The sequence below is a fragment of the Scomber japonicus genome, chromosome 17, assembly GCF_027409825.1.
Source record: "Scomber japonicus isolate fScoJap1 chromosome 17, fScoJap1.pri, whole genome shotgun sequence".
Taxonomy (NCBI): domain Eukaryota; kingdom Metazoa; phylum Chordata; class Actinopteri; order Scombriformes; family Scombridae; genus Scomber; species Scomber japonicus.
Genome location: NC_070594.1, coordinates 14,893,597 through 14,921,213, shown reverse-complemented (window position 1 = coordinate 14,921,213; position 27,617 = coordinate 14,893,597). Strand labels below are relative to the sequence as shown.

The following is a 27,617-nucleotide window of genomic DNA, read 5'->3' as shown; positions in this document are numbered from 1 at the left end:
TAGTGAAGAAAAAATGATGAATCAAAATACATACAGATTTATGGGAGCAAATTGTTTCTTCAAGTATTCAAATATGTTTTCTTATGGCGTATTAAAGTGTCACTGAATACAACCTCAGATGATTGCACTGCAGTGTTTCTCTAAGCTTGGCTTTGGTTACAATGTAAATAATACAAATAAAATTAGAGTAGTTTCAAAGTCAGTACGCACAGCAAGGCAATGTATTCAACTATAACAAAATAACACAGGAGAGATGTGTCAAATTAAATAAAAGTAACAAACACTGAAGTGAAAAATGTGGGGAGGGGAATAAACATAAAGTCAACATATTGCAGTGACTTATATGATCCTCTAGAGGGAGCTGCTTTGCCACACTAGCACTGCCACATCTGCATCGAACGTCCCACTAACGCGGATAGACAGCGCGGGCGACCAATCACAGCTTAGAATCTAATACAGTAACTCCTCTCAGCCAATGGAAGAGCACTAAAAGATGTTTTTCACTGTATGGGGCGGGTCTCGGGGGATGATGGACACGTCTACTCTGAGCCACAGCCAGATTTTTCGGTGTGGACTGTAGTGAAGATTTTTGGAGGCTGATATCGAGGGACGTACGTTATTTTTTGGAGGAGAACAGACGGAGAGGCCACGTTTGGAAGTTCCCCTAACGCATCGTCAGATTTTACTACAGGTAACGCTTCATTTTAGCCCATTTTTAAATCACGTGATTTATGCATCATCGATTGCGGCTGGTACAATGCTGTTTGAACGCATTTCATTGCATATATAGCACATTTTAAAGGGGTATATATATATAGGCGCTAAAACTGCACTAAATACACATTAACTCACATTTTTAAAATGGTCAAGCAAACAGCAGCTTCACACGAAATCCATTATATTCAGCCTTGGTCGTTAAGGGGCTTCATGGCGCCTATCTTCATTATCCCAGTTATCATCACCTAAACTACTTTCATGTCCCGCCGTATCTCCCTCGGATGTGTTGCTCGCCGTGGGCGTCGAAGGTTTCGAGAATATACGCTCGGTGTAGGGCAAAAGCAGCGTAACTCACATGTTTAAAAGTCATTTTTCTGAACGAATAAACCTCGTTGTGGTTGCATTTCCTGGTGTAGGTGAAGTGTACCGCTACGTTAACGGCGTGAGATTACCGTAGGAGGTTGGCTCTTATCATCACACGGTAAACGTAAAAGTGTGTTTTAAAGCACGTCTCTTTCAGCATCTATCCACTAAGTTAATACATAGCTAGTAGTAGTTGTTTTAAATCGACCACAACAATCGTTTGAAGGTGTTTTATCTGTGTAGTTGTTTAACGATGTTGTCCTCCTGTTGTGTCTGCATGGTCACTGCCTGCTGCAGGAGTGAACTGAGAAGCACTAGCACATGTTTTAGTGCTTTTTAAATGAGTGATGTTTGTTTCATTTGGTTTCATGCTCGGGAGGGACGTGGTTTTTACAAAGGTGTCTGGGAAATGAAGGCCTGTTGCTCGGTTGTTCAACTAACTATTGGATCCAAAGGTTTCGACTGGTGATGAAATAAATCTAAAAAAAAGATGATGAAATTAAAAGATGGGGACATAGTATTTCACATTAGCAATTAGTTTATTTGTCACGATTAGAACAAAGAAAACAAGTTAGCAGAGCCCAAAGTAATGTGGTTAGATTGCTTACTTAGTTTGACAAGAGTTTCAGTTGATTTATAAAGATATAAAACAGAGAAAAGGAAGAGACTATTTCAATATTGAATCTGGTATTAGTAATTTCTGCTTCATAAATGGCTCAGATGATCATTTGAGCTCTGATTTGACCACATTAATTTATGTAATTAGAGGTTTCTTTGAGCTGTGTCTTAATGGCTTTTAAAAAAGGCTCACAAACCAGTTCCAGTCTAAATGGTTTTACTCCTAACTGCATCCCACTTCTTATCTAAATGTGCCTTACTCTTTCCATAATACTCATTCTCTTGCCAGCAGAGCACATACTGTACTTTACATGTGTTTCCCATAGACATACCCATAGTCATATTTGTTTGACAGATGGTAAAGGCTCAGCTAGTTCACAGACAGATAGACCGGCCGGCCTGTCAAACTGAGGGACAGACTGCATTGATCTGAGATTATGCTGACATCTACAACGTAACTAGCAAACATATCCATTTCATTAATGTTATCAAATTCCAATGCACTAAATCAGTGTCTGTAGGAATACACATTCACAACTAGCAACGTTTGCCATTTTTCATGTTATATTTGTTCTATTTCTACGCTTATCTGGCTTTATCAGTAACCCTCTGTCAGGGGACTTTTGAAATTCAGTCTCTGATGTGTGCCGCAACGTGACTGGAAACTACACAGACAGACACACAGAGTAATATGAGGGCAGCTGATAAAACAGGTGCTATTAACAATCATCCTTAAATCTAGCTCTAACTAATTGTGTGTGTGTGTGTGTGTGTGTGTGTGGCCATCTATTCATCACTTTAATCAGCACAGCTCAGCTTTGGGTCTGTACTCTCTGGAGATCATGTTTGACTTCCCATTTTGATTTATTTTAATGTGATGGGCATCAAATCATTAGACATCAGGTGATTCTCAATGCCTAAGCAGCAGATCATAACAGTTGTTATATCACTCCTAACAGTGACTTATATCACACACTTTGCACAGCAGAAATTGAACATCACACGCTTCACAAAGGTGTTACTGTCTGCAGGGCTATTGTGTTGTAGTATGTTACACGTAGAGCTAAAATGATTGGGTTAGGGTTAGGCTTGACTCATTGGTTTTAGTATCGTAAATGTAAATGTACTGGTTTTATTTGTCTTCTATGCTAGTAAATCAAACATCATTTGTGTTTTACACTGTTGGTTGCTATGGAAGCGAGCTTTGAGTTTTAAAAAATCATTCAAAAACTATTAATCGATGATTAGAATAGTTGGTGATTAACTTTCTGTCAATCAACTACTCAATTAATCGACTGATCGTTGGAGCTTTCCACTATATCATGTCATTTTATAGCTTAAATGATGAATTGTGAAAAATATGATGAACTGATAATGAATATAATCATTAGCTGGAGGTGTGCAGGTTATTTAGTGCAGCAGGTGTCGGTCCACTGTAGGAAAACGGTGTTACTGTCACTTAGAACTTTCTTATAGCTACAACACGGGGAAGAATGTGTCTTCTTTTGACCAAATGTGTCCTTTAACATATATGTAAACAGACAGGAAGACTTCCTGTAAGCAGTGAGTACGTCTGTCTTCTTGTTCTGGTGTGTTTTTCCTGCACCCCCCCACCCCACCCCCCCTCTGTGTATAGTTTATCTATAATCATCAGTGCCATGTTGGTTCTCAGACTCTCAGGATGTGTAGAACAGTGGTAGCTCTGTCAAACCCACTAATGAGAGGGCCTTAATTGGTTGTTCTGGTGGGAGAATCTGCTCATTAAAGGTAGCTGGAACTTACTCTGGGACTTGCCAGAACAAGTGCATGATTTTCTTTTTTTTCTTCTTCTCAATATTGCTGTTGTCATGGACGAACCTTACATTTCCATTCATTTGAGCTCTGTGTCTTTTATGAAATAATATATCTGTGGTTTGGTTCTTCCTAATGCCAAAAAACTTGTGTATACATTAAAATGAAAAGGAATTAGCCTAATGAATCAGACACAAAACATAATTGTACACTTAATCTTAGAGGGTCAGTTTTTATTTTCATCTTTTGCATTTTATAGCTTCTTAATATTTTGATTTAACCGAGCAAAGAACACAGTACGCGTGAACTTCATTAGTATGTTTTTCTCACCCTCACCTTGTGACAGACAGCAGGGAAAGTCGAGAGACACAGGGAGACAAAAATAGGAAGTACAGATGGAGCGGCAAAAGTAGAAAGGGAGGGAGGGAGGAGAAAGGAGGAAAAAAAAACTGAGCAGAGAGGAAGTGGGTAAGAGTCAGACAGAAAGAGGAGAAAGAGAGACTGAGCGGGTGCGACAGAGAGAGTGAGAGATATTGCTTAACCATTCGGAAAGGCTATGGGAACATCCCCGTGTGTGTGTATGTGTGTGTGTGAGTATGTGTGTTTTCACCCTGACCTTGTCGGTTCAACAGGAGCAAAGCACGTCACATCAACTCAGACACACACAGATTGCCCCGCTGTCACACACACCGCTTTGAATGACTAACGCTGGCTGTGTTTTTTATGTGCATGCAGGAACCAAAAAAAAATACTGACATCTCGTCTTCTTTCTGATTTCTTTTACAAACTGAAAATCTAAATGTCAAGGTTTTGATTCGGCTTCAACGTCCAGTCTGTGAAAGCGATCGCTATCTTAACCGCTTCATACAAATTCAAGGCTTTAATCTCGACAATTTCACTGACTCCAGGACAAAATTCAATAAAAACAATTAGTCAAAATTAGTAGAAAGGTGGACATTCAACAGTTTTCGCAGCCAGCAGTGAGCGAGCGGTCGGGTATTAGCCTCTAGCTTTTAGGCCTGCTTGGCCAGCGGGCGCCACAGGACACAGATTCACACAGAGAAGATCAGAGAGCCATGAATGAATGGAAACTGTAATGCAATGTTCAGCTTATTAGCGCTACAGAGAGACAGTGAGAGGCGAGGAGAGGGGAGGAGGGAGGGTGAGAGAGTGAGATTGGGGAGGGGGGAAAAAGAGTGATAGCGATGTTGAGGACGTGCGTGATGGAGATAGTTACTCTGGAGAAGAGGGTCAGCTGAATGCCAAAAAAATGGAAATGAGAATGTTCTGTTTTTTTTTTTTATAGAAAAGCTAGTGTAATAGCCATGAGTTAGAGTACAGTAGCAGTCAAAAGTTTGGACACATTTTCCCCATTCACTTCAATGAGAGAGCATGTCCAAACTTTTGACTGGTGCTGTAGATCTATTAGGAGGAGAATAGAAACCCCTTGTGTTGAAGAGTAATGTTTTATGTCAGAGAGAGAAAGGAAGAGAGGGCAAACTGCCTTCCACAGCAAGTGTTCAGCTCTGAAAGAAACGATAGAATAAAATCCAGAGAGGGAGAGAGAAAGAGCGTTGGCCTGTGGCTTTGGCAGGGGGCCAAACATAGTTAAAAACAGATTAATCAGCATAGGGTCACATTCTCACAGAGAGAGGCTGAGCAGGGCGGGGCAGAGCCTTCATCTTTTTAAAGGCCAATTCTTGGGCAGCAACGCGAGGAAATCTTGGTGCTGATTTTTATATCGGCAGAAAATGTGATAATATTACACTTTTAATATTAAGCTTGTGGTGTTGTGACCTGTCTTTGACACTAGTAGGACTGCAGCTAACAACAACTTTCATTATCTATTAATCTGCATGTGATAAAATGGTAAAAACACCCTTTATAATCTGCTACAGCTGGAGCTGCCGTGCTAGTGATTTTACTTAACCGCACAAATTAGCGAAGCCATTCAAACTGTCACGGTAATCACCATTAAAAAAACAAAACAAAAAAAAAGTCAGATGTTAAATGATTGATCCCTAAATACTGGTAAAGTTTTCAGAGTCTAGTCTTTATAAAGCCTGAGAGAATAACTAATGTTCCATCACTTTAGCTACAGTGAAGTGGTAATCACCTTAATTCTGTATTATTTTGTCCAACTAGCAGTCCAAAGCCAAAAGACATTCAGTTTATCACATTTTATCACTAAATTTTAACATTTGTGAAGCTGGAACCCCTAGCCCTACCCCCCTCGCCCTAGCGTTCATTTTTATGATTAGCCATTTATTCTTTTATTTAGGGATTCATTCATCCATCATTTACTTCATTCATCATATCATGTGTATATTGTTCATTCATTCGTTCGTTCATTCATTCGTGATGTCAAAAAAAAAAGCCAGGAAGAGTGTTTGTGTAGGGCAGATGAGAGGAGGAGAGGTGGGACCAGGGGAGGTGGGATATCAGGGCAGAGCTTTTTTTTTTTTTTTTTTTTTTTTTTTTAAAGAGGAAGGGATGAAGGGTGGAAAAGGAAGCGAGAGGAGAGGAGTATCTGGAGCAAGAAGGTCGAGAGGGAGCGCAGACTAGAAAACTTGTTCTCATTAGTTGCCTTTGAGGAAACTCCAAAGTTTGTAAAGCATTTTGGAAAAGAGCATAAAGAACTCAGTGAACTGTGTGTTTGTGACGGGGAGGGATTCAGTCGTTCCCACAGGTCAAAAATACACATCGGCGGGGGCTTAGGGGCGCTTGGGGGAAGAGGGGATGTGGGGGTGATTGAAACATTTGTGTAGATATTTTTACCGACATTATAGATGGAATTAATAGATATGTTGTTCAGACTTTGTTAGAAAATGTAATTCGAGGAATAATGTGACTGTACGGATGTTTTGCTCTCAGTCATTTCCTGTTTTTATGTTGACACTTTCCTAATGATAGTCACACGCAGATACTGACACACACTGTTTGTGCTAAAAAAAAAAAAAAGAGAGAGAATCGAAGATAAAGATGGTGGATGAATGCTTGACCGAGGAGTGAAAAACAGAAGGAGGGTCCCGAGTTGCCTTATTGCCACACTTCCTGTTTCCTGATCAGGGGGTCGGGGGTCGCTGGTCTGGGATTAACTGATACTAGACGCCTAAACAGCCTGTCTGGTCATGTCGTTGACCTCACCCTGCTGCCTGAGAAGAGCCGCTCGCCACAACATATTGTAACGATGTGCGAGTGTGCGTCCCGGACTTTAAAGGCAACTTGTCCTCGCAGTAATTGAGAAAACAGGAGGATGTTCTAAAAATGAGGACATCTCGTAGTATCCACAAGGGGAATGTCTAATTTTAGAGTCAGGGGTTAAGGTTAGTAGTTAGGAAATTAAAGGCAGGCAGCTATGAGTTGAATGCTTTACATTCTCACTGTTACATATTCTCACACACATAATCTATAACTACTAATCAATAATGAAGTAGTTTTAGCTGTAATCACGATTGGCTAGTGACAGAGTGCCGGTCACTCTGTCCGAATGCTCGACGTCATAAAAGTTTTTTTTTTTTTTTTTCACACCAAATTCCAAAAAATCAAGGACATTCAGTTTACTGTCACAGAAGCAGCAAACTTGCACAACTCAGAAGCTGGAGCTGAGAAATATTTGGCTTCTATTAAAAGTATTTCAGGAGAGATAGACACTGGACTGGGAAAGACATGCAGTAAGAGTCACTGACAAGACTCAAATTGGGGTTATTGTGGTTCATGGTCAGCACCTTGAACCCCAAGACCACCGGGTGAGACAGTAGTTGCCATTTCTTGAGAATAAACTGAAACAATTAACCAGATATCAAAAAAGTTGCCAATGAATAGTCTCTGTATCAATGGACTCATGAATGACACATTGGTTCTGCTTTAAACTATGAGTGAATATTATATGTAGAACATTATGTTGTAGCTGCATCAAGCCTTTGCATCAAATAGTTCATAGGAAGAATAACACACCAAGAATTAGTTATCTAACATTGGACATTAAGGTGTACATTGTATCCTGAACTATTGGTAACAGCCAGTAAATGGTGATGACTGTAGAGGTGTTGGACACATTGTCACTGTGGAATCAGTAGTTTTTTAGTAGTGCTGTGATACAGAATGTACTACTTTTACTACTAAAAGCATATTAAAAGACCATTATACATCATAATCTGGCTACTGAGCTCTTGACCTTATGTGCAGCGTTTAGTTTTGCACTGAAGGAAATGAACAGCTTGGACTAGCAACAGACTATTATCCAAATATTTTTATTGGCTTTTTAAATGCAAAAACATACAGTATGTACAAATGACTTCCACAAGATAGAGTGACAAGAGACATTAAAAGCAATAAATGAACAAACAAAAAACATATAAAAAAATACCAGTTAATACATATATTTCAGAGATTGTTAATTGGGCAAGTCGTAGTTAAATATTTCAGCGTCTCTATCAGGAAATTCCAAGTCAAATAGTCCAAAAAATGCTGCCAGACCCTATAAAATCCCCGGGTTGATGCCCCGGTCAAGTGTTTAAACTCATCAGGCTTTGATTGCGTTATCACATCCCCAACACAGGGCCTGTGTGTAGGAGGGGTAGCTGACTCCCTGTTAAATAAAATAAGGCGTCGGGCCAGTAGGAATGAAAAGGCTCAGGCATCTGACGGAGCAGAAACAGACTAAACATGCTACTGACCTGAAGCATTCAGAATCAGGGTCAACTTCAGGCTGCATAAATGTGATGAGTTCACTTACTGAAAATCATCCGTTTAGCTTAAGACAAAAGTGACTACAGAGCTTTAAACTGAGGGTGGCCGCTTTGGATGGAAAGATATCATATTACATTTTTCTTACAATGGAGATCTGCCATGTTTAGACAGTTGAGAGCTTTCACATCTCTGCTTTCAGCTACTTTCATCTGCATCTCGTTGCCACACTAACCAGCTGTAATAATGAGTCCAGATGATACCCATGAAGTCATTTGTTTTGCTGAGGCACCTGTTGTTACCCACCCTCCATAGAGTCTATGGGATGTGCGTTACTATAGCAACACCACACCCACTGCTTCTCAGCGAGAAGCTCGTGTTAGGATGTGCGGTAGGGTATCGCTTTCTTTTCTTTTCTTTTTCTTTCACATTCATTTCATTCTCTCATCCCAGCCGAACAGCCTAATGCGTCCTTCTTCTTTCTCTCTTCGCTTTTCCCTCTATTTCACCTCTGTCGCTCTCAGACGCACTATAAACTGTACCTCCTCTCCTGTGCACCCGTGTGACCCACCCACCCACACTCTCACTGTCTTGCACACACACACACATACGCACACACACAGCGGCAGGGCACTCACGCCTGACTGCTCTAATCGTTGAATAGGGGAGTTTCAGCAGTTAACAATAGTAGTTATGAGCTGACCCATTATCAGTCCCTCCAGGATTTCAGAGTTTCTTTTGTGATAATTGTAGCTTAAAAAAACCTGATTTTTGCAGCAGTTTTTCTCAAAAATGATGTGCTCTTCTTGTGCTAAAATAGCAGGAATTCAGGGAAGAAATGCAAACAAAGGAAAATAATGCATAATATAATAATATATTACCATGTGAACGATGGGTTGAAATTTGTAAAAAGTGGACTTGAGTTCCATTTATAAGACTTTATTGAATAAACTTTCACCTCAACATTAACACCCAATAAAATCAGTCAATAATTCCATTAAAATTGGACAAAATGTGTTGTCCATTTTTGCTGTCTGGACAACACATTAGCTTGTATTCTTCTGATTAACTGAATGTAAACCTCATTTGGTAACATTAGCGAATAGTTTTTTGTTTGCAGGTGAGTCTTGATTTGGCCAATGTATACGGAAAATATGCAGTAATGCAAAGGTTTCTTGAATGTGCTTTAATTATTGCAATTTCCTGGAGGGACTGAATTATTTATTCACACACAAAAAAGAGAGTGAGTTAATGACATTAAAAGACATTTTCTTGTCTTGCATCAACAGATTGTATAGTAATCACCATTATTTTTTCAGTCATCTACAGTTTTCCTGGCATCAGATGTGTATTTTAGACCATGTGCCAAAGACTGGCCAAAATGGAAATAAAATGAATATTAAAGAAACTATTTGAGAAAGTGAGAGAAGAATGAGTGGTTAACACTGTGTGTGAAAAGCATTAGCTAAATGCCAAAAATGCTAAATAAGTATGACCCATTGCCACCAATATTTTAGTTAGTATTTGACCTGATATCTGATTGCAATACTTCTCTAATGAGCATGGGTAACCAGGGTAACAAGGCTAAGCTGGTGAGCATACACCCATGAACATGATATTTAAGGTTACTATAAGAATAGAATAGCATGCTTTTATTTGTTATTGCACAGCTGTACAATGAAATCCTCAGTGGTAGAAATAAGACTACTAGTTAAAATAGACACACGTTTGCAGCACAATCAACATTAAATTAACATAAGTTTAACAGGTGTAATATACAATGTGAGTAATGACTCATCTGTCATTGTATTGCACTAACTGTAGTCAGCGATATATTATGTCACTTTGCCTAAAATTGTCCAGCTGTTGAGGCATGATACAGCTAAATGCTACACTGCCAAAACATTGAGGGTGGAACCCGAGCTCTAAAATTACTGCTCTGCACGTCGGAGTATGTGGATTATTAAACTATTTTGACACTAATTGTTTGGGTCGGGGTCGGGGAGCAAAGTGAACCAAGGATATTCACATACTGAACTGAACATCCTGTACCAAACAGTTGGAGATGGTTACACAAACCATTACACCCTTATTATTATTATTATTATTATTATTATTATTATTATTATTAATCTGTGGATTATTTCTTTATAAATCGATTTTTTCATTTGGTGTGTAAAATGTCAGAAAACAGTGAAGAACTTGCAAATGCAGTCACATTATTATTATTATTATTATTAGTTTTGTAAAGTTCTGAATATTATTTGTAGTATAGCGTCCTGGTAGGGTTAGAAAAGTGAAACGTAGTGGTGTTACTGCCATCCTTTAGAGTTGTGCAGCAGACAATAGCTGTTATGAGCCGACAGTAATAACATACCAGGGAGAAGTAATGACACAGTTTTGGTCGTTTTAAGCATCACTTATAAAATGATCTGGTCACAAAAAGACACCGGGGAGGAGCGCCTTTTGTGTCCATGCACCTGCTATGTCAGGGCGGGGGAAGTAGTGATGAAATCATGTGATCAGGTGACAAGGTGTAGCTGGGAGCAGAGGAGGAGAGGGAGCAGTGACGGAGAGTAAAATTAAGGGATGAATGGACAGACAGGCAGGCAGGCAGGCAGACACACAAACATACACAGGGATTATCCTTTGTGTAATCCTCAGTGTGAGGATCAGAGTGCAGCGTAAAGGGAAGGACATGTTCAGAGTTTTCACACCACCACCGCAGTGTGTGTGTGTGTGTGTGTGTGTGTGTGTGTGTGTGTGTGTGTGTGATTTAAGAGTACAAATCCATAGCTGGTGTGTTTATCGGTCATTCTGTGAGTTTGCATTCACACGTTTTAGACTCAGTGTAAATGTGTGTCTCCATGTGTGTGTGTTTCATTGCGTGACAGATGGACATTTCATACAAGAGAACAGCACAGATTAGGACTCTGCACCGTGTGTGTGTTTGGCTCAGTGACGGTCAGCTGCTGGACTCTGGTGGGACAGTTTGAGATGATGGTAGCTTGTTGCATCAGCGTTCAGGACGTCCCAGCGCGATATGCAGATTGGATTTTTAATTCGTTAGTCTCAGCTGCTTCAACGCCCGATCGATTCTTGATGCTTTGTTGTATCGGGACCCGTTGCGCTCGGTGTACAGCAGCTGTCAGAAATCAGCAGCACAATCGAAACATTGTCGCTGTTTCACGAGGAAGTGAAGCGGGGAGCGACACAAACAGCAATTAAGATGAGACATCCACACAGGCGGCAAGCAAAGCAGCGTCAGGGTTAAAATGGATGTTTGTGTCTATCTCCGGAACATTTAACAGGTCAAACACACCAGAGTGTATAAAAGTACTACTGTTGTTTGAAGTTTGGTACAGTTTGCAGTAAATGGGGTCCTCTTGTGGCTAGCACGCCTCAAAATATGAGTAAGAGACCATAAGATGAATAAAACACTATGATGCAGGTTATTAATGCAGAACTATTAAGATGTCTTTAAAACCAGATCTTCATTTTCTTGTGTCTTAACTTGTAACTGTGCTATATTCTGAATTTGCAATTTATAGCATAATCCTGAAAAAACCCCAAAACAACCACAACTCAGGCAGATTTTGGGAGTGGACGTATATAAACCTGATCAGAACATTTAGCAGTACTTGAATTGAAAAGTGAGTATGTTTAGTTTAGTTTATCTTTATTTGTTCAAGATTGTAAGTAATTGATTCATCTGCAGATCATTTTTTAATTAAATCATTTGTAAATAACTCACTTGTACAATAACTTGTCAAATAGAGAAAAAAATGTCCATCACAAGTTCCCAGAGACTGAGGTGATGTCTTCAATCGCCTTATTTTCATTCCACTGACAAATAAAAAAAGATTCACAGTTTATTATCATAGAGAAATTTAAAAAACACCATATATCCACATATGAGATGCTTGGAGCAGTGGAGTTTTACCATTTGTGCTATTAATTAATTAATTAATTAAATACCTTTATAATGTTATGATGACATAACAACACCTGTTAGTACTTTCCACAGGCTGGTTTTTGATTCACTGCCCTCATCTAATTTTTTGACTCTCATTGTTCAGAAAAGCAGCCAAGCCAATCAAAGGTTTTCAAGGTGGGGCTAGTTTGGAAATGACACTAACTAACTGGCCTAAAAAAATCAAAAAACTAAAATATTTTTCTTCAAAAGAAAGACCATCATTTTTTCCCCTTCCTGTGTATTTTGTGTTCTGTGTATGTTTTTCATCTGGACTGGTCTGGTCTGGTATTTCAGGAGGTTTTTTTTAAGGTGGTTGCATGTTATTTAATTCCACAGATCTGCTGTGAGTTGAGTAGCCTTTTTTTTTCTTGTGGGTGTGGCACATGAGTGGGATGTTAGCAGAGGATGAGAGGAGGGAGGGAAGAGTAGCGCTTCCTGTAGGTCTGCATAATACCAGATGTAAATCTAATGTGGTTTGAAACGGGTTTCGGCACGGTCATAATCTCTATTGTCACTTCTATGCTAGCTCACTAATCTGTATTTTTTTGCTGTGGTAATCTCTTGTTTCCATGGGGATTTATTGTTGTAGTCCATGAATGTCATTGCCATGGAAACCTGTTCCTCCCTGCTCAATTGGGTGGGTTGGTATGTTTTTTTTACTTCCTCTTTTTTATCACTTTTATCAGATAATTAAAAAAAACAACACAAATGTGCAACCTTTTAAGATACATGTCTTTCTTTTCTTTCTTTCTTTCTTTCTTTCTTTTTATTATTTTTGCACTCACTCCCCTGAGTCTCTCTCGTAAAATTTTATCTCCCGGCCACAGGCCAGATCAGGAAGTTTTTGTTGCTATGACGATGACCCCTAAAACCCAGACAGGCAGCAATAAAGTTGTAAGTGGGGGAGCTGGAGTGTTTGCATATCTGTAACCTGTGTGGCTGCAATTTGGTGTTTTGTGAAGATGTGAGAGGCAGAAGCACTATTTAATGTACTCTAAAAACAGCACATATAAAAGATAAAAGTTAAAAGTATTCTTTTCCAACAGGATTTTTAGCCAGAATTTTTTTTAAAAGGAAAAAAAAGGTGGGTGTAACATCTGCCCTGGTGTTATTGTCTGAGAAGTAGTGTGCTTATTTAATTCATTTTCTTTCCTGTACGATGTTAAATGCTGTTTCAAGGCTTCACAGGCCAAAGACATGAAGTAATGGCTCAGTGTTCTCTGAGGGATCATGAATGAGAAAACAAGAGTGATGTGATGTGAGAAAGGGAGGTGCTTTCATTTGTGACTGTTTCTGATCATTTTAATACACAAAACTGAGCACATACAGAAATGGTATAAAAGATTATGTGCTGAAAGACTGAAGATGAGAGGATGAAAAAGGAGTGATTCCCATGCGAGCTCTCCTTGGATGAAATGAAGAAGGACTTGGCATTAAGAGGAAGTGTAATTCGCCGTGTCCATTAGTAATCTGGCACAGTCAGCTTGCGCAGTAGGTGGGGTCTCACTCCTTCTCTTTCATCCATCCATCTTTCACCTCCCTCCATCTCTCTTTCCTCCCTCGCTCTGCTCCTACTCTCTCTAACACACTCCTTCTCCACCTCCTCTCGCTCTTTCTCTCTCATTTTCTGTCCTCGTTTCTCAGAGCAATAGTCCCAGGGGAAGCAAGAGCAGAGCTCTGAGGGAGAGAGAGAGAGAGGGAGAGAGGAGAGGATGGAGGAGTGAAAATGACAATGACAGTTTGTAGGGCAGGCGTTTGCTAAGAGGTGGGAAGCAAAAGTGAAGGAAGAAAGAAGAGCAGGGAGCAGAGAGAACTAAAGCTTAAAGGGCAAAATAAAAGTGAAAAGAAAGAATAAGAAAACAGGAGGTGAGAAGAAGTGAAGGGAAGGAGTTACAAGAGGAAAAGAAAGCAACAGAACCAACAGTAGGTAAGGGCAAAAGATCCATCCATTCATTTTCTCATTCATTTCATTCTTGATTGTGAAAACTAACAGGAGCAACACGTGATTGTTTGAGAAAAGATGTAAGCAGGTATTTACTGTCTCGCGCTGCACAGCAGTAAAGCCAGAGGGGATCTGTTTACAGAGGTTAAAGTGTCATGTCGGTGTCGTTAAAATATTTTTTCATGTTGCCCATGTGACGGTCATGTGCAGCAACCATTCGTTGAGCACGCTGTACGGAATGTGTGTGCGGTAGAGTCAAGCACATAAGATTAAAAAAGCTAAAATCAAGATTAATCCCGATAAAGCAAGTACTAAATATTTACTGATGAGAGATGAGGAAATGAGCTCAGATATAGAGCCTCTTTAAGTGTGCATTAGAGAGAGATATGGAGTCAAGTTGAATCAGAAAAATCAAGTGCATGCGTACAAACATAGAAATGCCTCACCAACTATAATTGGCAGGACTCTGTGTGTGTGTGTGTGTGTGTGTGTGTGTGTGTGTGTGGTAAATCTGCAGGCTTTTGAACTTGCCCATTTGTGGGTTAGTTGATCACTACTAATTGACTGTGAAATAGTCCGATAAAATGCACCACAGCACTCAAGTAATACAGTACTTGCCTCTAGACAGATTCTAAGGATAAAGAGATACTTAATGCTTAAATGGAAACAAACAAACAAAGCACATAACATCCTTAGATACTTTTAGATTTTATATGTTTCAGTTATGACGCAGGTCTACTTAATGCATGCTCAACCCATGTTTGACCCCATTCATATTAAAGTGCCTTCACCGTCGTAGCTCAGCCATGGACAAGATTACTGTACTGTGAAGGCTGCCAGCTTCCTAAAACTGACGCAAGTTAAATGCTACATAGGTTGGTATTATGGTTTTACTGCTATCACCCAGTCAGTGAGTGTATGTATATATGTGTGTGTGTGTGTATATATGAAAAGAGGCCATAATAATGTCACGCTATTGTTTATATGGACTGTGGGAAGAAGAGAGAAAGAGGAGGGGTTTCAGGGGGGGAGATAATGTGAACGGGCGATTGGAGGGGATTGAAAGGGGGCCCGGAAGAAAGGGATTGAGAGAAGAGAGATGAATGCAGAGATTTAATGAAAACGAGAAAGAGGCGCCCAGGGGCTGGAGAGTGGACGAGAGAGATGGAAAGAGATAGAAGGTGGTAGAAGAGGAAAGAAGTGAAGAGTTGAAGGTGGAGTTAGAAAGCTATGAGAGCAGTAGGACAAGGTTCTCGGTGTTGGGCCAGCGTAGAGCAGGACTAAGTGTCCGTGACGAAGCTGCAGGTCTGATGCCAGCTCACAACCATGCTGTGAGCTCGTCCATTGAGAAACACAGTGTCTCAGAGCACAGGGAGCTGCAGCAAGTAGGTAGGAACTCTATGGTAGAGTTGGGTGAATGGACCAAATCTAGTACATTATACATGTAAAAAAAAAAAAAAAAAATTCAAAGCTCAGGTAGCAGTCTTAACGCGCCAACGTATTCAGTCTTAACACACCAACTTGTTCACGAACTGTTGCACATTTAAAGCCTGTGTAACTACAACATTATGACAGATTATCAGTCAGAGTATCTGGACGTCAGTCTCTACACACTTTGCTCTTAGAGACTGAGGGCAGTCTCCCAAGTTTCATTGCTAAAACTGAGTGGATATAATAAGAGACTTTAAAAAACAGATAAACTCCATTGCACAACCAGTCTAAAATTTTTAGCATGGGGTGGTGACATGCAATCCGCTATGGAGGACAATGAGGCTAGAGCATCATTTCCAGTAAGATCAAAATGTAAAGGGCGTAGGTTTGTTGGTATCTGTTCTCGCCGCCGTTCATGCAACTAGCGTGCATTTAGTAACTTCCCAGACCTCAGTAAGTGGAGATCTCTGATTGTCTGGTATTGAGAATACAAGTTGCCAAACAGGACATCCCATTAGATGTTTTGATAAAATGTTACTGCTATATTTAACCACCCGCAGTATCTGGAGATGCAGTGTTTTTTTTTTGTTTTTTTTTTCCCTAAGTAGCTGCCACAGCTTGAGGCTGAACTAACGGCCGCTGTAAAAAAGTCCCTGACCCCAATTTACTCCCAAAAAGCATCATCTTCTCTCCAGAGAATCTTTTATTTCAATGATAAGCTGCAGCTCTGAGCCTTAAACCTGCTCCAATGCAAACAAAATGGGTCGCATCACACCTGGCTCCATCCGTCTTTGTAGACAGTCTACAGTTGGTCTACTGGGTGTTTTTAAGTTTGTCGAGCTACATCACTGGGATTCCCCCATTTATCTTTCTCTTTATCTACAAAAGATCAGGCTATTGCCCCTCTGACATTTGCAAACACCTGCATACACACCTCCTTCTGCCCGACCGCCCCCCCTCCCCCACCCTCTCCTCCGTACCTCATTAGTCAATCATGCGTAAGGAGTCCTGTTCTATTTTTATTCCCAGCCCCTCCCTTCACACCACTGTTGCAACTGTGGCTGTGTGCATGTATGTGTGTGTCCTCTCTTATACAAGGTGGCAGGGCAGAAAAGAGAAAGTAGGAGAGTCAGAGATGGTCAGAAAGGGACATGATGAATAATACAGCCAGAGTGAGAAGGCTTGGGAGATATAGTGTGGATGATGGAGGAAAAGCAGGAAGGGGGAAAGATTCAGAGCAATTGAGAGGACAGGAGTTGAAGATGACGATGACGAATAGTGAATAAATCACGCCGAACCTTCTGCCTAAAGCTTCTTGTGTACACACAGTCGCACACACACACACACCACACCGAAGCAGGCTTGTGTATGCAGGTAGACACCCGTAATGTGCGACTTCTGACCTCATCTTCCCCTCAAGACCAATGTCACAGCCATCCAGCCTTACCAACAAATTAGTGTCATGCTGAATGAATGTATCTGTGTCCGTGATAGGGCGTGTGTGGACAGTGCTGCCAAAGATATTTGGGTTGAGGACTGTGTGTGTGTGTGTGTGTTGGGCACAGCTGCAGGGTAAAAGCAACGACTCAGATTATAAGTAATTCTCCTCCTTTCAGTGTTCCTCTACGTGCGTGACGGCTGGTAACCAGCTCTTAAGCTGCTGACCCAGATGAAACCCATTGTGTGACATAATGACATCCTAAACTCCTGTGTTTTTATGTACGTGTGTAAAACAGACATGCGTCCAAGTCGAGAGCTAATGTTTCAAACGGCTATGAGCTCATGTGTTCACAGCTGTGAGCCAACATTTTTGGCTAATTTTGCAGCTTGTACACCTTTAACTACTTAAATGACATGACTAAACTACATCACACTATATATTGATTAGGTTTAGCGTTAATATTTTCAGACATATTTTCTTAAGTTGCCTTTTGGGACAGCCTTATTTCTCTCCACCTGTCCGTGATATCCCAACAGCCAAAACAAACTACTGTTATTTAAAGTATGAGTGTTTTGGCATATCCTTAAAATTATGATATAATGGAATGAACAATAAAATCAGTAAATGTAACTATAAATGGCATCTAATCAAAATGTACCTCATCAATTTGTGATTTGTAAATCTGTTGCTCTCTTTTCTCACTCTTTAGGTTGACGGGTCACCATGACAACAGAAGCAGGCTCTGAGACCGAGGTGAAGGAGAAAGCGGAAGAGTCAGCTGCTCAGCCGGACCAGTCAGAGAAGACCACAGAAGAGAACCAGGAAGTCGCCAACGCTGAGGGAGAGGAGAAAGAAAAAGAGAAGGAGAAGGACAAAGACGGCAAAGGAATCTCTCGATATCTGCCAACATGGCTTAAGAAGCAGAAGTCTCAGAGCCAGGTTTGTTTGTGTGTGCAGGAATAATGTTTCATCAAATTCACACGAATGATAAGTTAGTTAGTTAGTTAGTAGTAAAAGTTGTAAATCTTCACTTTAAACTGTTCCAATCATATCAAAACACTTTTCTTCCCCTGACCCATGAAGACTTCACCGACCAAGGAAGTCCCATCCACAGAGGAGGCATTAAGCAAGGTGACAAAGGACGAGGACGCGCCTGCCCCAGAAGTGAACGGTCACGCGGAGGAAGTGGAAGAGAAGGAGGACGTCAAGTCGGAGAAAGTGAAGGAAAAAGAAGCAGAATCTCATTCCAACGCTACTGCTGACACTGAGGTACTGTCCTTATTATCTCCTCGTCTCGCTGTTAGTCGGTCTGCTGTTCATCAGTTCAGTCAACACAAGGAGAAAACATGGCAGCCCAATAAATTAGTGTGCAGGCCTTCTAAAGGAACCCAGTACTCTCTGGTATTGTGTATGCTGTACAAGATAGGACCAGTCAGGTTCTGTGGAGAATAGCATAACTTTGTAACATTATACATGGGTCTAATGGTTTTTTTGTGTTAAAAGGAATGGTTTGACATTTTGGGAAATACATCTATTTGCTTACTTGTTGAGAGTTACAGGAAAAGAGCTTCATATGCAAAAACATTTGAGTGGTATCAACATATTTTTACATATAAGGCTCTTTTCCTGTAACTCTCAACAAGAGGGGGGAGTTAGTTAGCCTAGCGTAGCATAAAAAGCCAGCACTAGCTCTGTTCAAAGGTAAACATGTGAAACACAAACTGACACATGTTATCTTTATCGTTTAATAAATACAAAAAAGTGTAAAAATGAAAAGCTGTGGCTCCACAGGGGGCGATGTGCTGGAACTATTTCTTGGCCGGGTGCAGTGACCTGTCTTTGAAATGTACAGAAAAATCCAGTAACATCTACTGTTGACATTGCAGAGTCTGAAGTTGCTAGGCAGAGGTTTTCATTTCATGCGAATGTTACGCAGTGCAGCTAGTCAGTTACAGTAGTAGACACAGCGGTTAAACCACTGCCAAACCCAACAGTGGACATATGAAAAGTAGTTTGCCAAAACAGCTTTCTACCTTTGTTAGTCAGCCACACAGAGTATTGTTCTGTACACACAATTGATTAAGCTTTTCTTTTTTACAAAAACAAGAAACCGAGATGATGAGATGTTGTTACATAATTTAGGTCTTTTTCACAATACTCAAACAATGTAAACTACTCAGCCAAGAAAGAAACACGCGCACTCACACACAAACTGTTCCTCCCAGTGATCACATTAAGCTACCCAGGCCCACCCAGTGACATCAACATTTCAGTAATCAGGCCAAAAGAAACGCCTGCACTTTATAAGAACAAATTCAGACTAGAAGGGGAAACACTAAGAGTGATAGAGAGAAAAGTGTTTTTCCACGCTCAGACTTTTCATGACTTTGATGGTGACTTTTGTTTGACAAGCACTGAAGTTTTGACTTGTGAGCCACAGTAGGGAAATTCGCTTTGACTTATTTTTTGTTTTATGGGTTTTTCTTCTTTCCTCCCTCAGCCTGCCGAGGAAGAGAAGGTGGAAGAGAGCACTGAGAAAAGTCTCGAAGGGACCAAGTCAACAGCTGTAGGTGAAGGAGCAGAGGAGGAGAAGGAGCAAGGAGGAGAGGCTGCGGAGGAAGCGGAGGGAGAAGGCCAAACCTCCATTTTCCAGTCTCCCCTCCGTTTGGTGAGGAAAACCAAGATGAAGCTGGTGGTGTGTCACGTGACCCTCCTGGACGGGACAGATTTCACCTGTGAGGTGGAGGTGAGACTTAAGCCATGCACAATGCAGATTCTACAGATTCTGATGGTTTTTAATGTGTGACATAGGATTTCGATGGCGCTCCAACATCAATGAAGGACGGACGTGTTCTGACACTTTAGAAGCAACCATCCTACAATTTCTTCGCATGCTTTTAGATAAGAAATAAATACTCTAAGAGGACAGAGGTTAGTTCTGTTCTGATCACATGAAATCAAACCAATGTGTTATGGATAATGTGTACAAAATTGCAGAAATGTGATAGAACACGGAGAACGTCTTCATGGTGCAAGATAAAATAGTCTCTATAACCATCTGTATTTGACATGACAGTTTTCAGTTCCCGAAAAAGAGTTTGTTAAGTGTACAAAATTCATGCGTGTTAATGGGGAAAATTGGCAAGTTCATGTTTCAGCTGACACACAGTCCGTCTTATGTTCCTTTGCTAGTCATGTAGGCCCACACGTGAGTGCCAGGTTGTCAATGATGTAATCGCTAATAGGATCAGATCTGGTGCTTGTGCGTGTGCATGAGTGTGGGGCTATTTAACTTTCTGACTCAAAGTGCAGTTATGGCAGAAGCACCCGCTCACATTGTTTTGGGCGTGGCTTAGGGGATCAATGTAGAGCAAAGCAGAGCACGCTGCAGGGGCTTGTCTGGTGACCATGACACATACACACACACACACACACACACAGAAACATGGCAGATTATGGGGGTCGCACCAGATTAGTTTTCAGCATCTGCTACTCCCTAAACAAGCACGTGCCCAAGACACCCCCCTACCCCTACCCCCACCCCCCCCCCCCCCCCCCCCTCATTATCAACATGGCTTGTGCTTAAAAAAAGTGTTTTCCCAAGTACCGTGCACATTTTTAGCAATACCCATCTTCACATTCCCACACTCGCTTACATTCAATGGAAAGCAGCCCAGAATAACCACTGTGCCTGGATCAAGAGCTCCTCGACGGAATAGCGAGCATTTTCTAGAGATTTGAACCAGCAACTTCACCGCCACAGACCCCGAATCCCCCTAATCTAAAGTGTGCCAACGCCCCACAGCATGCCTGTGCGTGTCTACCGTCGTTTGAACAGTGGCAGCTTTGTCTCGCAACAGATAACGCTGATACTGCAGCAAACTGCTATTGTCCTGAACTCACACACACACACACACTCACTCACATCCATCCATCCATCCATCCCTCCATCCCTCCCTCCACACACTGGCATAGTTAGGTCGGGAGAGGGAGAGATGCACAATGCATTCCAGAGATTAAATTTTTTGTTTTGCCCAACACACGCAATACCACACACAACACACACACACACACACACACACACACACACACACACAGCTTCTACTCAGTCTATTCTTCAATCATCCATCTATCCTGTTTATTAATTCATTATTAATTCCAGTGTAATACACATTTTTAGTACACATTTTATTAGTATTTAGAGCCTTGGCCAGACATTTTTTTTCTGGCTCTCTTTATTAGTGGTTTCAAAGGAGAGTCTTAGTGTCACATGGTCTTAATGCTGTTTCTAAGAATTTCATTAGTATCGGTTTCAGCAGGATTTGAGTGTCACACGGTTTAAGCTCAGTTTCCTTCGGTTTCAATCAGACATGAGTTAAGTAGTATTTGCAAATATTAGGCACAACTTTGACACACAGAGCTGCATATCCCGCCTATTTATACACAGGAGCAAGATTCAGATAAACATTTTATCTGTAGAGCTCTCGTGTAGTTTTATTTTCTCTTCAGTGTGCAGTTTGGATTTGAGGCTCATTCAGCTTTATAAGTAATTTATGTCCAGAAATTTGTGGATGAAAGTTTTTTTGTCATTTAATCATCCAGAAGTCTGGAACTGTCTGCAGACATCAGACAATTGTCTTTAGGGTAATGCCTTGCTCGGAGGCACTCTGGCACAGGCACAGACACACTGAAAAGGTCACATTCTTACATTCTTTGGGCGTTCAGAATGCAACTGCACTGCGAGTTTGTGTATGTGGCGCATGCGTTTTGACCAAGTATAGGAAAATACCACAGATGTTTTCAGCTGTCTCAGGACAAGAAGAAAAATGCAGTCTTTCATCCTCTTTGCTTCCACTTTGACCACGCTCCCTGTCCCTGTCTGCAAGTCTGTCTGCGTAACTCTCGGTTGGTGTGTGTGTGTGTGTGTGTGTGTGTGTGTGTGTGTGTGTGTGTGTGTGTGTGTGTGTGTGTGTGTGTGTGTGCCTGTAAACCACTTAGACTGAGACAGTGCTGACTAACAGAAAAGAAATTAATATTATTTCATTATTTCTCCTCTTTTTCCCCCCTTATTTTCCATCCTCTCACGTCTGACCTTCTGCCCGTTTAAAGGCCGCCGTTGTATGTGCGTGTGTGCATGTGTACGTGCACTGTCTCGTGCGCACACCCATGGATGTGTGCTAAATGTCATTGTCATAGTCCACTGTGGAGGATTTTATGACAATTGCTCCCATTGGCCTTATGGAGGAATGTGTCACCCAGAGACTGATGGAGAGAGGGAAAGAAAGAAAGCAAGATAATTATTAAGCAAATGTGAAACAGAAACAGATGTGTTGATAAAGAGGATCAGATAGGAAGTGAAGCACACCTGTCTCACTAGACCTTAAAAAAAACAGGAAACCATATTCATCATATTTTGAGGTCTTTAACATTATGTGTTTGTTCTTGGTAAACATTGCATTGTAGTTTTTGATATTGTTTTCCCAGTAAATTAATGTATTGAATGTATGCATTTTAAAGTTTGTGACTGAATCGTTCTTCTTTTTCTTACTGTGTCTCCCAACAGAAACGTGCAAAGGGCCAGTTCTTATTCTTTAAGGTGTGTGAGCATCTTAATCTAATGGAAAAAGACTACTTTGGTCTATCATACATTGACAACCATGAACAGAAGGTATGTACAGTATACACACATACACACCATGTCAAACAAATCACTAACGTACACATTTAGAAAGTGCAGTTGTGGACATTGGATTGCGTCTCACACTGTTAACTGACTTCTTTGCTCTGTGCCTCTCTTCCTGTTGCTCCAGTGTTGGTTGGATCCCACTAAGGAAATCAAAAGACAGATACGCAGTAAGTTTGACTCTTCAGATCCCAATCTTGCTTTTCTCTGGAATCTGACTCAAAGATATGCACAATCCGTCCATCTTTCTCCTTTACTCTGCCTCCACAGTTAAAAACAAGGTGTTTCACATGATACAGGGACGAAAAGGCAATGAATAAAATATAGATATTGAATTAATAAAAGGGTTCAAGTGTTCCCCAGGTTAAATGAAAACAGACCGCATCACAATTAAGTCAAACAAAGCCAGAGACATTTGAAACCAAACAACAGCAGTTGGGGAAGTGGTAACCAAGGTGTAATCACTCTCCTTCATTATTTATCAATCTCTTTTACTAAGTATTCATCTATAAAGAGCACGCAGATGGCTTAAATTACTCTGTCTTTCTTTCATTTGTTTAGGTTTCAGTTAGAATACTGTTTGTGTTTTGCATATGTCTTGCATCATAATTCTTTTAGGAATTATTTTACTGGCTTACTATCATGATGTTTAAATCTGTTTCTGAAGATAAACATCTTTTCTCTTGCTGTTTATTTCCCGCCTCTCACTTTTTTCTCTCTCTCTCTTTTTTTTTTTTGAAATGTAATTTTGAACCGGCAGCCTAAAAGTTGCAGTTTTAAGAGGCTAGCTTAGTAAAAACATATCATTTTGACTCATGAAGTGTTTTTTTTAGAATTAGTGTATGTAAGGTCGTTACATTTGGGTGTGTGTGGATGTGTGTGGCGAGCGTGCATGCCTGTGTTTTAGTAGCTGTGTCATTGTGTGCGCCTGTGGTTCACGGCTGAGTGGTGTACATCTGTCACTGTGTACATGCTTGTGTGTGTGTGTAAATGTTTATAGTGAGAGAGATGGACTGTGTTACCATGTAGGTCTCGGTTCGTGTGTGCTGGATACCTCTGTGTGTGTTTATATGTACAGACATAGTACCCCACAAATGACAGGTTTGACACCATCTAAGCCACCATCAGTCTACACGCGGCCGTCACGACTCTACGTCACTACATGCTGGGTGGGAGCATGAACCTTTTTTATGGGTCTTTGAATAATTTTGGAAAGAGCTGCTATAATTATTTTAAAGTCTTGCTGGAGTGGCCTGTAATATAATGTAGTCATCAAAAATAGAGTTGTCGTAAAGGTCAGCTGTAAGAAATAATTTAATTGACTCAATCAACATCTGAAAAGGTTACTGTGAGTAGAACACGCAAGTAAACTACATTTTAAGGTCGCAAAATGAAGCAACTGTGCTCAGAAAAGAATTTAATATAAAAAACTGATGGAGTATTCATCCCAGAAGATGCTAATGAGCTGCTGAACTTGTAGTACAGATGCTAGGATGTCAGGAAAATGTATCAGCCCAAGAGGAGAAATCAGAAGAAAATGGTGGAAAAAGCTGGGGCAAAAAATTGACTTCGAGTAGCTGCAGTATGTGATATCAGAATTGGACCATGAGCCAATGACAATGAAACTTAATCCTCCAAAAAAACTGTTTTCTGGACTCAAATCCACAGTAAAAATGAAGCATGAATAAAAATTCAGCCCTGCAATGAAACTGCCAGTCTTCGACACCAAAGTAAGCACCGCTTAAAGTAAAACCTTTATCCAAGCAAGTGAGCATCTTCTTAGATTTCACTTTGGCAGATAACAAGAACAAGATTTCGTCTCGCTCTCAAAGCCAGACTAAATGTCAGCGGAGGCCAAACAGATAAGCCCAGTCTGGTTTTTAGTAGAATCAGTCAAGCCTGCGTGCTGCCTTTTATTTAATGTTAAACAGCGGTGCTTATGTGTTTACATGATCAAACTAACCTGTATAGTGTCCCTGTGTAACAGTGCTGATACCGTTGATGCTCTATCATTGTACATTTACAGCCAATTCAATCTCTATGATGAAAAGTAACAGCATCTGCCTTTGCTAAACAATAGGATTACAAGGGTGAGTCTGTTTTATGATTTATGGCCAAACCAAACAAATCACTACTTCATGTAAATGTACCCCCGTCTCCCAATACTTTTAAAGGAATAAGTCACTTATTATACCTTTTTAAGGGTTGCCATTCAGATCAACAGATACACACACATTTGATAAGAAAAAAGAAAGAACGTTAATCACAAAGCTTAAAAAATAAAAACGTAACTAAAAAGATATGTATAAATGTGGATTTGTTAATAAACACAAGGAAAGGCTACAAGCTTTAAGTACCATAGGTGTAAAAATACAGGGAGGTTAAGAGAAAGTGATAATATAGAGTTGGAGGGAGGGGAAGAGTTAGGTGAAGCTGGGGAAGTGAGGGTTAATGTGTGTGTGTGTGTGTGTGTATGTGTCTGTGTGTGTGAATATATACATTCTATGCATTGGGGGGAGGATTGATGGGCGGCACGTGGTTGTGCAGAAATATGGAGCAGTCACAAGAGACTCCTAAAGCACTTAGAGTTCCCAAGACATGCAAACACAATCTCACTCTCAGACACATATATGTATACCCACTCATACACTTCTCACACTTGCTCGCACACACACACACACTCATTTGTCTATACGTCCTTGTGAGGACACTCTTTGACGTAATGCATTCCCTGGCCCCTTACCCTGACTTTAACCATCACAACTGAATGCCTAAAACCTAAAACCTCACTCTAAACTGAACTCAATTCTAATCTTAACCTTACAATCAAGTCCCTCAAAAATGTTGTCACAACACAAAAATGTCCTCACAACGCTGGTTTTCAATTGAAATTGGTTCTCTCAAAGATAGAAAGATATGCAGACACACATATAAACAGGAATGCACTGAAGAAGTGACAAAAATGGAATCAGTGAAGAGATATGTCAGCATGAAATGATGAATTAATGCTTGACTTGTTTTTCGCTTCATGTGTTGCATCTTTTCCATCATGTTTCTTTTTTTTCTTTTTTTTCAGTTAGTTGCAGTGAGAGAGTGTCATTGTTGAGTTACAGCACGGGATTTCACAGCGTCCTCCAAGGCTCTGTGTCAGTGTGTGCATGTATGTGGGGATTTATCGTTGTGTGTGTGTGTGTGTACGTGTGTGTGTGTGTGTACGTGGATGTCTGTATGACCTTGGAGTAGGAAATGGTCTCGATGTGATGTCAGCTTTTCCCGGATGGAATTTTCCAGATGAAATGATTTCTCCATCTTATATTGAGTATGTGAGTGTGTTGTCGGGTGGAGCCACGGCAACACAGAAAGATAGAAAAGGATGGCAGGCATGGCAAGATGGGCCTGCATGGGGAATGAGAAAAGGAAATTGGAGCCAAATTGTGATTGATATTAAATTAATGACCAGCAGTGATACAATGATGAGGTTAGTCGATATTGCTGATGGTGACTGTGACTTTGTTTCTGACCATGATAAAGATTATAGTTTGGTATTTGGTGAAGCTAGAATGAGATTACGCAATACCAGATATGCTGTGTATTTGTGTGTGTGTATGCATGCGTGCAGCACGATGTATCAGGCTTAGTGCCGTCTAAAAGCTGTTCTGCCTTTAGTTGCTCCCGCTCACACCTGCTTTTCTTGCTCTCTGTCTCTCAAAAACACACCCAGATGAAGGAGTAGGCAGAGGGATGGATGGAATTGGACAATCGGATAGATGGATGGATAAAAATGCAAACGTTAAACTGCTGATACACATTTGATTTTGATTTTTGTATTGTAAATCTTTCTTTCTGTAGGTAACAACTGGCAGTTTTCATTCAACGTCAAGTTCTACCCTCCTGACCCCTCACTGCTCACTGAAGACATAACTAGGTATAATAACACACACACACACACACACACACACACACACACACACACACACACACACACACACACACACACACACACAAACACACGTATCATGCTAAAAATGTATCAATGTTTACTTTAAATAAAAAGTTGCATCTTTTCTGTCTAAATAAGATACCAGTACTCCCCGGTGAGTCCTAGAATACACAGCGGAAGTTACAAACATTAATGCATTTCTATTTATACATATGCACACACACACACACACACACACACACACAAACATAATGGGCACGCTCCAAGAACAGGCATTTAAGGTGAAGTGTATGTCTAATGGAGCGGACAGCTTCTGTGATTGTTGTGGCTAAAGGCTAATCTAGGACAAACAAGCGCACTCATTAACAAGCATACACTAACTCAGGCATGTACCAACTGACCTGCATTGACAGGCTGTATTACTGCTATTTCTAGTCTAACTGCAGGTGTGCACTTGTTTAGTTTCAATAGACAGGTTAAATGCTTCAATAGTCAGGTTAAATGCTTCAATAGTAAATGCAGCTTCATATCTGTTTTCCAAAAGCTTGTATATTCATATAAATGTGTAACTAATCATATTGAAAAAATACATTACAATATTATTCTGGTGCCCACTGATGAGATGTCTCGAACAGGATGACTGAGGCTTAAGCCTCCATGTCTAAGTGACTTAGACAATTTATAGTAGCCAGGATGATACAATGCATGTAGCAGCACCCTGAGGCTACACTCTGAGGTGAACTCTCCATTCACACAGGAGCCCCATTCAGATAATGAATTCATCCGCAAAGGTGTACTGAAGAGGGAAGCTTACTTCACTAACTGCTTGTGTTGTTATGCAGCTCGGTACATCATGTTGAGGATTAGATATATAAGGTTGTCCCAACTAACAGTGTAGCAGCATACTAAGCAAATTCTATGACAAACACAGCATCAACAAAGACATTTAATCCCCACCAGCTCACCCTGTGCTCAGGCCCCCTAAGTGGAGAGGCAAAGTGACTATACGGATCGCTTTATTATTAT

At 40.6% G+C, this 27,617-nt stretch overlaps 1 protein-coding gene across 2 annotated transcripts in view; it reads left to right on the top strand.

The window, feature by feature from the left end:
* Positions 1-571: 571 nt before the first annotated feature.
* Positions 572-27,617, top strand: part of epb41l2 (erythrocyte membrane protein band 4.1 like 2) — a 49,811-nt gene continuing 22,765 nt past the window's right edge. The window contains exons 1-7 of one of the 2 annotated variants that reach the window (XM_053337492.1): positions 572-691; positions 17,678-17,907; positions 18,052-18,237; positions 19,469-19,714; positions 22,532-22,636; positions 22,779-22,821; positions 26,501-26,576. In XM_053337492.1, coding sequence (XP_053193467.1) covers positions 17,692-17,907; positions 18,052-18,237; positions 19,469-19,714; positions 22,532-22,636; positions 22,779-22,821; positions 26,501-26,576 — 872 coding nt within the window. In that variant the 5' untranslated portion in view covers positions 572-691; positions 17,678-17,691. Of the gene's footprint in view, positions 692-13,817; positions 14,082-17,677; positions 17,908-18,051; positions 18,238-19,468; positions 19,715-22,531; positions 22,637-22,778; positions 22,822-26,500; positions 26,577-27,617 lie in introns of those variants that run through there. The other variant, XM_053337491.1, reaches the window with a different exon arrangement.